We start from the raw sequence: 12,227 nt of genomic DNA on the forward strand, positions 1-12,227 counted from the left end.
TTCGGGATTTTTTTGGCCATCCCAGGGTGGATTTCCCCCCTTTATTCTGATTTTTGGGTAAATTTTGGACTCTGACCTCCCACAATGGGATTTCCCCCTTTATTTGGAATTTCCCCCATTTCTTCAGATCTTCCCCCTTTATTTGGGATTTTCCTCCTTTATTTAACATTTTTTTTTGATTTTTTGGCCATCCCAGGGTGGATTTTCCCCCTTTATTCTGATTTTTGGGTGGATTTTGGAGTCTGATCCCCCCACAATGGGATTTTCCCCTTTATTTGAGATTTTTCCCCCTTTATTTGGGATTTTCCTCCTTTATTTAGGATTTTTTTTGATTTTTTGGCCATCCCAGGGGTGGATTTTCCCCCTTTATTCTGATTTTTGGGTAAATTTTGGTGTCTGATCCCCCCACAATGGGATTTCCCCCTTTATTTGGGACTTTCCCCCTTTTTTTGGGATTTCTCTCCTTTTTTTGGGATTTTCCCCCTTTATTTGGGATTTTCCTCCTTTATTTAACATTTTTTTTTGATTTTTTGGCCATCCCAGAGGGGATTTTCTCCCTTTATTCTGATTTTTGGGTGGATTTTGGACTCTGACCTCCCACAATGGGATTTCCCCTTTATTTGGGATTTCCCCTTTATTTGGGATTTCCCCTTTATTTGGGATTTCTCTCCTTTATTTAAGATTTTTTTTGGATTTTTTGGCCATCCCAGGGTGGATTTTCCCCTTTATTCTGATTTTTGGGTGGATTTTGGAGTCTGATCCCCCCACAATGGGATTTCCCCCTTTATTTGAGATTTTTCCCCCTTTATTTGGGATTTTCCCCATTTGTTCAGATCTTCCCCCTTTATTTGGGATTTTCCTCCTTTATTTAAGATTTTTTTTCGGGATTTTTTTGGCCATTCCAGGCCGGGATTTTCCCCCTTTATTCTGATTTTTGGGTGGATTTTGGAGTCTGACCCCCCACAATGGGATTTCCCCCTTTATTTGGGATTTCCCCCTTTATTTGAGATTTCCCTCCTTTATTTAATATTTTTTTCAGGATTTTTTTTGGCCATCCCAGGGGTGGATTTTCCCCTTTATTCTGATTTTTGGGTGGATTTTGGAGTCTGATCCCCCCACAATGGGATTTCCCCCTTTATTTGAGATTTTTCCCCCTTTATTTGGGATTTTCCCCATTTGTTCAGATCTTCCCCCTTTATTTGGGATTTCCCTCCTTTATTTAACATTTTTTTTTGATTTTTTGGCCATCCCAGGGTGGATTTTCCCCCTTTATTCTGATTTTTTGGGTAAATTTTGGAGTCTGATCCTCCCACAATGGGATTTCCCCCTTATTTGGGATTTTCCCCTTTATTTGGGATTTCCCCCTTATTTGGGATTTCCCTCCTTTATTTGGGATTCCCCCTTTATTTGGGATTTCCCCCTTTATTTGGGATTTTCCCCTTTATTTGGGATTTCCCCCTTTATTTGGGATTTCCCCATTTTTGGGGTCCCCTCTCATTTTTAGGCCTCTCGGATCCCCTGGGGGTCTTTTCCCCCATTTTTTGGGGCGCTGACACTACTTTGGGGTGAATTCCCCCTTTTCTCGGCTCTTCCTCCCATTTTTGGGGTTTTTTCCCCCGTTTTTGGGGTTTTCTCCCCCTTTTTTCCCCCAATAAAGTTTCCTCGGACCTTCGGCGGCTCCGGCTCCTTCCCGGGTTGGGGCTGGGGGGGCACTGGGGGATTTTGGGGGATTTTGGGATAATTTTGGGATGATTTTGGGATTTTGGGGCAATTCTGGATCAATTTGGGGTCTCTGGGAGGGGGGAGGGGTCATTTTTGGGGGGAAAAAATACCCCAAAATTCGGAATTTTCGGAATTTCCTGGGGCTGGTTTTTTTATTTTTTATTTTTATTTTTATTTTTTTATTTTTATTTTTATTTTTATTTTTATTTTTATTTTTATTTTTATTTTTATTTTTTTTAATATATATATTTAGGGTCTCTGGGGTGATTTTGGGGTCATTTTGTGGGGTTTTGGTTAATTTTGGGGCCTATTTGGGGTCTGTCTGCGGTTTTTGGGGGTGTTTGGGTTCATTTTTGGGGTTTTTTGTTAATTTTTGGGGTGTTTGGGTTAATTTTGGGGTGTTTGGACTCATTTTGGGGGTGTTTTCATTCATTTTTTTTGTGTTTGGGGTAATTTTTGGGGTATTTGGACTCATTTTTGGGGTGTTTTGGTTTATTTTTGGGATATTTGGGTTAATTTTTGAGGTTTTTTTGGTTCTTTTTTTTGTGTGTGTGTTTGGGTTTATTTTTGGGGTGTTTTGTCTCATTTTTGGGGTGTTTTTGTTCATTTTTGGGATGTCTGGTTTAATTTTGGGGGTGTTTTGGTTTATTTTTGGGGTATTTGGGTTAATTTTTGAGTTTTTTTCGTTAATTTTTTTTGTGTGTGTGTTTGGGTTCATTTTTGGGGTGTTTTGTCTCATTTTTGAGTTTTTTTGGTTCATTTTTGAGTTTTTTTGGTTCATTTTTGGGGTGTTTTGGGTTTATTTTTGGGATGTCTGGTTTAATTTTTGGGGTATTTGGGTTAATTTTTGAGTTTTTTTGGTTCTTTTTTTGTGTGTGTGTGTTTGGGTTCATTTTTGGGGCGTTTGGGTTCATTTTTTTGGTGTTTGGGTTTATTTTTGGGGTGTTTTGTCTCATTTTTGAGTTTTTTTAGTTCATTTTTGGGGTGTTTTGGTTAATTTTGGGATGTCTGGTTTAATTTTTGGATTATTTTGTCTCATTTTTGGGGTATTTTGACTCATTTTTGAAGGTCATTCCTTAAAACAAAAACAAAAAATAAGATTTTTAAAGCCTCACCCGTGGGAAAACCGAGAATTTCTGAATTTCTCACAAAACCTCCCATTTCTTGGCGCCTTTTTGAGGGTTTTTTAACCTTTTAGAGGCTTGAATTTAAAAAAAAAAAACCTGAAAAATGAAGTGAAAAATCCCCCGAAAGCGGAAAAATCCCCCAGAGAAAATCCCACTTCCCTTTTCGGGGTTTTTTTTGCCCTTTTGACGTTTTTCCTGGGGGGGTTTTGGGGCCGGATTCACACGAGAAAAACCAAAATCAACAGAAAAAGAGACAAAAAAAGGGACCGAGACGGGAACAGGTGAGGGGGACCCGAAAATTGGGGTTTGGGGACCCAAAATGGGGATTTGGGAAAGAAAAAACCCAAAATTTGGGTCTGGGAACTGGAGAAACCCAAAATTTGTGTCCGGGGAACCCCAAAATGTGGATTTTTGGGAAGGAGAGCCCCAAAATTTGGAGTTTGGGATTTGGGGAGCCCCAAAATTTGGAGCTGGGGAATCCAAAAATTGGGATTTTGGAAAAGGAAAACCCCAAAATTTACAATCTGGGCCCTTGGAAACCCCAAAATGTGGAGCTGGAATTGGGGAAACCCCAAAATTTGGAGTTTGGGGAGCCCCAAAATGGGGATTTGGGAAAGAAAAAACCCAAAATTTGGGTCTGGGAACTGGAGAACCCCAAAATTTGTATCCGGGGAACCCCAAAATGTGGATTTTTGGGAAGGGGAGACACAAAATTTGGAGTTTGGGATTTGGGGAGCCCCAAATTTGGATCCAGGGAGCCCCAAAAATGGGGATTTGGGGAGGGGGAACCCAAAATTTGGAGCTGGGAATCCCAAAATGTGGATTTTGGAAAAGGAAAACCCCAAGATTTACAACTGGGGCCCTTGGAAACCCCAAAATTTGGAGTTTGGGGAGCCCCAAAATGGGGATTTGGGAAAGAAAAACCCAAATTTTGGATCTGGGAACTGGAGAACCCCAAAATTTGTATCCGGGGAACCCCAAGATGTGGATTTTTGGGAAGGGGAGACACAAAATTTGGAGTTTGGGATTTTGGGGAGCCCCAAATTTGGAGCCCTGGAGCCCCAAAAATGGGGATTTTGGGATTTGGAACCCAAAATTTGGAGGGAGGAACAAAAAATGGGGATTTTGGGAAAAGGGGCCCCAAAATGTGGATTTTTGGGAAAGAAAAAACCCAAAATTTGGATCTGGGAACTGGAGAACCCCAAAATTTGTATCCGGGGAGCCCCAAAATGTGGATTTTGGGAAGGGGAGCCCCAAAATTTGGATCCAGGGAGCCCCAAAAATGGGGATTTTGGGAGGGGAAACCCCAAAATTGGAGCTGGGGATCCCAAAATTTGGATTTTGGAAAGGGGGAAACCCCAAGATTTACAATTGGGGCCCTTGGAAACCCCAAAATTTGGAGTTTGGGGAGCCCCAAAATGGGGATTTGGGAAAGAAAAAACCCAAAATTTGGGTCTGGGAACTGGAGAAACCCAAAATTTGTATCCGGGGAACCCCAAAATGGGGATTTTTGGGAAGGGGAGACACAAAATTTGGAGTTTGGGATTTTGGGGAGCCCCAAATTTGGATCCAGGGAGCCCCAAAAATGGGGATTTGGGGAGGGGGAACCCAAAATTTGGAGCTGGGAATCCCAAAATTTGGATTTTGGAAAGGGGGAACCCCAAGATTTACAATCGGGGCCCTTCGAAACCCCAAAATTTGGAGTTTGGGGAGCCCCAAAATGGGGATTTGGGAAAGAAAAAACCCAAAATTTGGGTCTGGGAACTGGAGAAACCCAAAATTTGTATCCGGGGAACCCCAAAATGTGGATTTTTGGGAAGGGGAGCCCCAAAATTTGGAGTTTGGGATTTTGGGGAGCCCCAAATTTGGATCCAGGGAGGCCCCAAAAATGGGGATTTTGGGATTTGGAACCCAAAATTTGGAAGGAGGAACAAAAAATGGGGATTTTGGGAGAAGGGCCCCGAAATGTGGGTTTTGGGGAGGGTTTTTTGATGCGATTTTTGAGGAAAATTCTGGATTTTTCCGCAGGATCCGGAGCGATGGCGCCACTCCAGGTAGGGCTGGATCCCTCTGGGAATATTCTGGGAATTTTGAAAATATTTTTTGGGGGAAAAAAAAAAAAAAAAAAAAAAAAAAAAAAGAGAAGAGAGAAAAGAAAAAAAAAAGGGGAGGGAAAGACAAAATGAAAAGAGGGAAAAAGAAAGAAAAAAGAGAAAAAAAAGAAAAAAGAGAAAAAAAGAAAAAAAAAGAAAAAAAAGAAAAAAAAGAAAATAAAAAAGAGAAAAGAAAAAAAAAGGGGAGGGAAAGACAAAAAAAAAAAGTGAGAAAAAAGAAAAAAGAGAAAAAAAGAAAAAAGAAAAAAGAAAAAAGAAAAAGGGAAAAAAAGAAAGAAAAAGGAAAAGGGAAAAAAGAAAAAAATAAAAAATTTAAAAGAAAAAAGAAAGAAAAAGGAAAAAAGAAAGAAAAAGGAAAAGGAAAAAAAGAAAAAAGAAAAAAAGAAAAGAAAAAAGAGAAAAGAAAAAAAAGGGGAGGGAAAGACAAAAAAAAGAGGGAAAAAAGAGAAATAAAAAAGAAAAAGAAAGAAAAAGGGAAAAAAAGAAAGAAAAAGGAAAAGGGAAAAAAGAAAAAAATAAAGAAAGAAAAAGGGAAAAAAGGAAAGAAAAAAGAAAAAAAAGAAAAAGAAAAAGGGAAAAAAAGAAAAAATAAAAAAAAAATAAAAAGAAAAAAGAAAGAAAAAGGAAAAAAGAAAGAAAAAAGGAAAAAGGAAAAAAGAAAAAAATAAAAAGAAAAAAAAGAAAAAAATAAAAAGAAAAAAGAAAAAGAAAGGAAAAAAAGAAAAAGTAAAAAAAAGGGGAAAAGAAGGGAAAAAAGAAAAAAAGAAAAAGAAAGAAAAAAGGGGAAAAAAAAGAAAATGGAAAAGGGAAAGAGAAAAAAAAGAAAAAAAGGGGGGAAAAAAAGGAAAAGAAAAGGGGAAAAGGAAAAGAGGAAAAAAAAATTGGAAAAAAAAATGAAAAAAAAAAGAAAGAAGGAAAAAAGGTATTTTCCCCCGCACAACCCAGAAATCACAATTTTAAAAACAATTCCATAAAAAAAAATTGAAATTAATGGAATTAAATCAGGAAAAAGGAACTGGGAGAGGCCGTTCCCTTTCCCAGCATTTTTTCCTGGAGTTAAAAAGTGGGAATTGAGCAAATCCAGGGGATTTCAGCCCAAAAATCAGCGGGAAAAGCGGATTTTGGGGTGGGGATTTGGGGTCAGGGATTTGGGGTCAGGGATTTGGGGTGGGGATTTGGGGTGGGGATTTGGGGTGGGGGATTTGGGGTGGGGATTTGGGGTGGGGATTTGGGGTCAGGGATTTGGGGTGGGGATTTGGGGTGGGGGATTTGGGGTGGGGGATTTGGGGTGGGGATTCGGGGTGGGGATTTGGAGTGGGGATTCGGGGTGGGGATTTGGAGTGGGGATTTGGGGTGGGGGATTTGGGGTCAGGGATTTGGGGTGGGGGATTTGGGGGGGGGATTTGGGGTCAGGGATTTGGGGTGGGGGATTCAGGATGGGGATTTGGGGTGGGGGATTTGGGGTGGGGATTTGGGGTGGGGATTTGGGGTGGGGATTTGGGGTGGGGGATTCAGGATGGGGGATTCAGGATGGGGGATTCAGGATGGGGATTTGGGGTGGGGGATTTGGGGTGGGGATTTGGGGTGGGGATTTGGGGTGGGGATTTGGGGTCAGGGATTCAGGATGGGGGAAGCTGACACCCCCCGGGTCCCCCCAGCTCTTGGCCCTCCTGGCTCTCGGGATTTCGGGGATTTCGGGGATTTGGGGGATCCCGGCCCCGGGCAGGAGCCACGAGGAGCTCCCCGGTGAGTCCCGGCACGGGCCGGTCCCAGAGCGGCCCAGGATGGCCCAGGATGGCCCAGGATGGCCCAGGATGGCCCAGGATGGCCCAGTCCATCCCAGTCCCCCCTAATCCATCCCAATCCCCTCCCAGTCTCTCCCAGTCCATCCCAGTCTCATCCTGGTCCATCCCAGTATATCCCACTCTCTCCCAGTCCATCCCAATCCCCTCCCAGGCCCTCCCAGTCCATCCCAATCCCTTCCAAATCCATCCCGGTTTATCCCAGTCCCTTCCTAGTCCATCCCAATCCCCTCCCAATTTATCCCAGTCCATTCCAGTCTATCCCTATCCCATCCCAGTCCCCTCTGAGTTTCATCCCAGTCCATCCCAATCCCTTCTCAATTTGTCCCAGTCCCTCCCAGTCCATCCCAGTGCCCTCCCAATCCCCTCCCAATCCTGCCCCAGTCCATCCCATTCCCTCCCAGTCCATCCCAGTCCCCCCCAATCCCGCCCCAGTCCCATCCCAATCCCCTCCCAGTCCATCCAAACCCCATCCCAGCCCCCCCTAATCCATCCCAATCCCATCCCAGTTTATCCCAATCCCCCCTAATCCATCCCAGTCCATCCCAGTTTATCCCAGTCCCTTCCCAGTCCATCCCAACCCCATCCCAATTTATGCCAGTCCATCCCAGTCCATCCCAATCCCATCCCAGTTCCATCCCAATCTCCTCCCAGTCCCCCCAGTCCCTCCCAGTCCATCCCAGTCCTATCCCAGTCCATTGTAATCCCCTCCCAGTCCCTCCCAGTCCATCCCAGTCCCCCCTAATCCATCCCAATCCCCTCCCAGTCTATCCCATTCCCCTCCCAGTCCTCTCCCAGTCCATCCCAGTATAACCTAATCCCCTCCCAGTCCCCCGAAGTCCCCCCCAGTCCATCCCAGTCCATCCCAGTTTATCCCAGTTCCCCCCAGTCCATCCCAGTCCCTTCCCAGTTTATCCCAGTCCCTCCCAGTCCATCGCAGTCCTATCCCAGTCCATCCTAATCCCCTTCCAGTCCATCCCAGTCTCCCCCAGTCCCCCCTAATCCATCCCAATCCCATCCCAAACCCCTCCCAGTCCCCCCAGTCCCCCCCAGTCCATCCCAGTCCATCCCAGTTTATCCCAGTTCCCCCCAGTCCATCCCAATCCCCTCCTAGTCCCCTCCCCGTCCATCTCAGTCCATCCCAGTCCCCACAATCCCCCCCATTCCCCCCCAGTCCCCTTCCAGTCCCTCCAGTCCCCCCCAGTCTCCCCCCAGTCCATCCCAATCCCCTCCTAGTCCCCTCCCCATCCATCTCAGTCCCCCCCAGTCCCCTCCATTCCCCCCCATTCCCCCCATTCCCCCCCATTCCCCCCATTCCCCCCCATTCCCCCCCATTCCCCCCCATTCCCCCCATTCCCCCAGTCATTCCCCCCAGTCCCCCCATTCCCCCCATTCCCCCCCATTCCCCCCATTCCTCCCCATTCCCCCCATTCCCCCCATTCCCCCCCATTCCCCCCCATTCCCCCCCATTCCCCCCATTCCCCCCCATTCCCCCCATTCCCCCCATTCCCCCCATTCCCCCCCAATCCCCCCCAATCCCCCCATTCCCCCCATTCCCCCCCATTCCCCCAGTCATTCCCCCCAATCCCAATCCCCTCTGGTCTCAGCTCCCCGCGGTCCCCGCTCTGTCTCCCCGGGCTCGTGGCTGCGGTGGGTCCCGTTCCGGGGCCGGGTCCCGGAGGACGCCGTGTCCAGCCGGAACGGGCGCTCGGGCCGCCTGGAGTTCATCTGCCGCACCCCGCGCTGCCACCTGGGCTCCTTCGACCCCCTGCGGGGCCCGGGCTGCGTCTACACCTGGGCCGAGCTGGAGCTGAGCAGCGCCGAGTTCCTGCTGCTGGTCAACCCGGGCGGCTTCGAGGCGCTGGACTGGGTGGACACGTCCTTCGGCAGCGCCCCCGAGGGCGCCGTGGAGGGCTGTCCGCGCTCGGGGGGCTTCGTGGGGCGCAGCCCCGAGGGGCTGGGCAAGGCGTCCCGGGAGCTGCAGGCGCTCTTCGTGGCGGTGGACGGAGGGGAGGTGTGGTACAAGTGGTACCAGGTGCTGGTGGTGCGGCAGGGCGCGGCCGGGCTCTCCATCGCCGCCGTGTCCTACAACGGCAGCGCGGCCCGGGAGCGCTCCGAGCCCGCGGAGATCGCCGCGGTGCCGCTGCGGAACGAGCGCTGCGCGCCCGCCGCGGTGCCCGCCCGCCTGGAGGAGGCCACGGAGCTGGAGCAGGGCTGGAGCGCCGAGCTGCCCGCGCTGGCCGCGGCCCGGGGAGTGCTGCGGGCGGCGCCGCTGCTGCCGGCGGGGCCCGATGCCGGGGATGTCACCGAGGGATGGGATGGGGGGAACGGCAGTGTCGCCTCCCTGCCCGCGGGGTGGGCGCTGGGCAATGTCACCTCCCTGCCCTGGGTGGGCGCCGCCAGCGCCGCGCGGTTCGTGTCGCGGCAGCACCGGCTGTGCCCCGAGGTGCCGGCGCGCTCCGAGTGCTCGCTGGTGCTCCGCGGGCTGCGCAGGGAGATCCGCGTCCCCTTCTGGGCGCGGCTGACGCGGGAGTTCCGCGCGGGGCCCCCGCACGCGGTGCCGGTCACGGGCTGGGCGCGGAGCCGCGCGGTGACCGCGGTGCGGGCCGGGCTGGAGCGGTGCCGGCCCCTCGAGCACCTCCCGCCCTGCCCGCCCTGAGCCCGCCCTGAGCCCGCCCTGAGCCCGCGGGGACAGCGCGGGGACTGCGCGGGGACTGCGCGGCCCGGCCCCATGGGGTTACCCCAAAAACCGCAAAGCCCGTCCCAGTACATCCCAGTCCATCCCAGTCTATCCCAGCCCATCCCAGTCCCCTTCCAGTCCACCCCAATCCCCTCCCAGTTCATCCCAGTCTATCCCAGTCCATCCAAACCCCCTCCCAGTCCTTCCCAGACCATCCCGGTCCACACCAATCCCTTCCTAGTCCATCGCAGTTTACTCTGATCCCATCCCAGTCCATCCCAATCCCCTTCCAGTCTTTCCCAGCCCATCCAAAACCTCTCCCAGTCCATCCCAATCCACTCCAATCCCATCCCAGTCCATCCCAATCCCTTCCCTGTCCCTCCAGTCCATCCCAATCCCCTCCCAGTCCATCCCAGTCCCCCCCAGTCCATCCCAGTTCACCCCAATCCTCTCCCAGTCCTTCTCAGTCCATCCCAGTCCATCCCAATCCATCCAAAACCCCTCCCAGTCCATCCCAATCCCCTTCCAGTCCATCCCAGTCCACCCCAATCCCTCCCAGTCCATCCCAGTCCAAATGGATTCATGGCAACGCTTGGCTTTGCTGCTGTTTTCCCGAATTTTCGGCTTTTACGGCATAAACTTCACCCCGCAATGCAGGGAAATGCAGTTTTCTGTTTTTTCTCCCCTTTTTTCCCTCAAAATCCAACAGCACCATGAAACCCTTCGGTTCCTGGGTTTTTTTTCCCTGGTCGTGTTCAGTTTTGTGGCGTAACCACCGTCCCTGTCTGGAACAACGCCGGGAAATCTGCTGGAATTCCCTGGTTTTCTCCCAAAAAAGCCCTCAAGCACCACCACAAAATCCAGGAATTTTGCCTCATTTGTTGGGCTTTTTTTTCCCAATCTTTCTCATTTTCATGGCACAACCTTCACCCCTGTCCAAAACCACAAAAAAATGTGGCCATTTCCAGTTAAATTTCTTGTTTTCTCCCCTAAAAACCCTCCAGGAACGACATGGAATCCATGAAAACTCCTGGGATTGGTTTTTCTCCCATATTTTTGGTTTTTGTGGCAGAACCTGCATCCCTGTCTGAAACCACACAAAGTGACAAAGCAGGAAAAGTTGTAGTTTTCCACTTGAATTTCCCGTTTTCTGCCAAAAAAGGGATTTTGGGAGCAAAGGAAACATGAGGAAAAAAGGCCAAAATAAGGGAGGCAAAGGGATCTCAGGGGTGGGGTGTGCCTGGAGAACTCGGGAGGGGGAAAATCCCCAAAATCAAGGAAAAAACCCCATTCCAAGGCTGAGGGTGGGGGGAATGTCCAGGATTTTGGGGGGTCTGGGATTGGGGGGATCTCTGGGACAATCCAGACTTGGGAGGGAGGGAGGGAGGGAGGGAGAGGTGTGGGGTCCTGGAATTCTGAGGGAGCTGGAGATGGGGGCAGGGACCCCAAATTGGGAGCAGGAATTTGGGGATACCCTGAATTTCCTGGGAGGGGGAAGGAGGAATCTGGGGACACCCCAAATTTCTGGGGGAAATGAGGTCAGGGAGACACCAGGTCATGGGGGTGTCCACAGTCCCTCCCAGTCCATCCCAGTCCCTTCCCAATCCTTTCCCAGTCCATCCCAATCCCCTCCCAGTCCCTCCTAGTCACTGTCCCACCACCCTGCTGGATCTCCAGGAGCAGGGAACAGGATTATGGACTCAACCATCAGCTCGTGTCCATTCTCATCTGTTTGAGCCACTTTAGAACAATCCTGGGGCCGCCAGCTCCTGGGGACATCAATCCCACCCATGCTGGACCTCTGGGAGCAGGGAATGGGATCACAGAGTCACCAGGTCATGGGGAATGTCCCACCACCCACAGTGGGCCCCGGAGAGCAGGGAATGGGATCATGGAGTCACCAGGTCATGGGGGACATCAACCATCAGCTCATGTCCATCCTCATCCGTGTTTGACCCACCTCAGCACAGCCCTGGGGCCACCAGCTCCTGGGGGACATCACTCCCATCTCCAGGACCACAGAGCCAAGATGTGGAGCCACCAGGCTCATGGGGCCCATCAGTCACTGTCCCACCACCTGCTGGATCTCCAAGAGCAGAGAACGGGATCGTGGAGTCACCAGGTCAAGGGAGACATAAACATCAGCTCATGTCCATCCTCATCCATGTTTGACCCACCTCAGGACAGTCCTGGGGCCACGAGTTCTGGGGGACACCATCTCCAGGAGCCAAGATCTGGAGCCACCAGGTCCTGGGGAATGTCTCACCACCCACAGTGGGTCCCTGAGAGCCGGGAATGGGGTCATGGAGCCACCAGGGACATCAACCATCAGCTCATGTCCATCCTCATCCGTGTTTGACTCACTTCAGGACAGCCCTGGGGGGACATTGCTCCCATCTCCAGGAGACAAGACCTGGAGCCACCAGGCTCATGGGCCCAACAGTCACTGTCCCACCATCCCTGCTGGATCTCCAACAGCAGGGAATGGGATCATGGAGCCACCAGGTCAGGGGAGACATAAACATCAGCTCATGTCCATCCTCATCCATGTTTGACCCACCTCAACACAGCCCTGGGGCCACCAGCCCCTGGGGAGCATCAGTGCCATCTCCAGGACCACAGAACCAAGCTCTGGAGTCACCAGGCTCATGGGGCCCCATCACCACCCCCAATCCCCAAACCTCCACCCCCCAGCACTGTCCCCTGTGGCCACCACCTTCACTTGTCCCTGGTGTGGATCTGCGCGTGCCAGGGACAGTCCTGGGGCCACCAGCTCAGGGGA

At 50.4% G+C, this 12,227-nt stretch overlaps 1 protein-coding gene across 1 annotated transcript; it reads left to right on the forward strand.

Annotated features, from left to right (window-relative positions):
- Nucleotides 1-441: 441 nt before the first annotated feature.
- On the forward strand, nucleotides 442-9,424 carry LOC310921897 (natterin-3-like; the record flags this gene model as incomplete). Its single annotated transcript, XM_083882158.1, has 4 exons — nucleotides 442-3,130; nucleotides 4,878-4,903; nucleotides 6,622-6,709; nucleotides 8,373-9,424. The coding sequence occupies exons 2-4, from the start codon at nucleotides 4,889-4,891 to the stop codon at nucleotides 9,422-9,424; spliced, it is 1,155 nt and encodes a 384-aa protein (XP_083738284.1). The 5' UTR covers nucleotides 442-3,130; nucleotides 4,878-4,888.
- Nucleotides 9,425-12,227: the final 2,803 nt, after the last annotated feature.

This window comes from Zosterops lateralis, assembly GCF_965231275.1.
Source record: "Zosterops lateralis genome assembly, chromosome: 37".
Taxonomy (NCBI): domain Eukaryota; kingdom Metazoa; phylum Chordata; class Aves; order Passeriformes; family Zosteropidae; genus Zosterops; species Zosterops lateralis.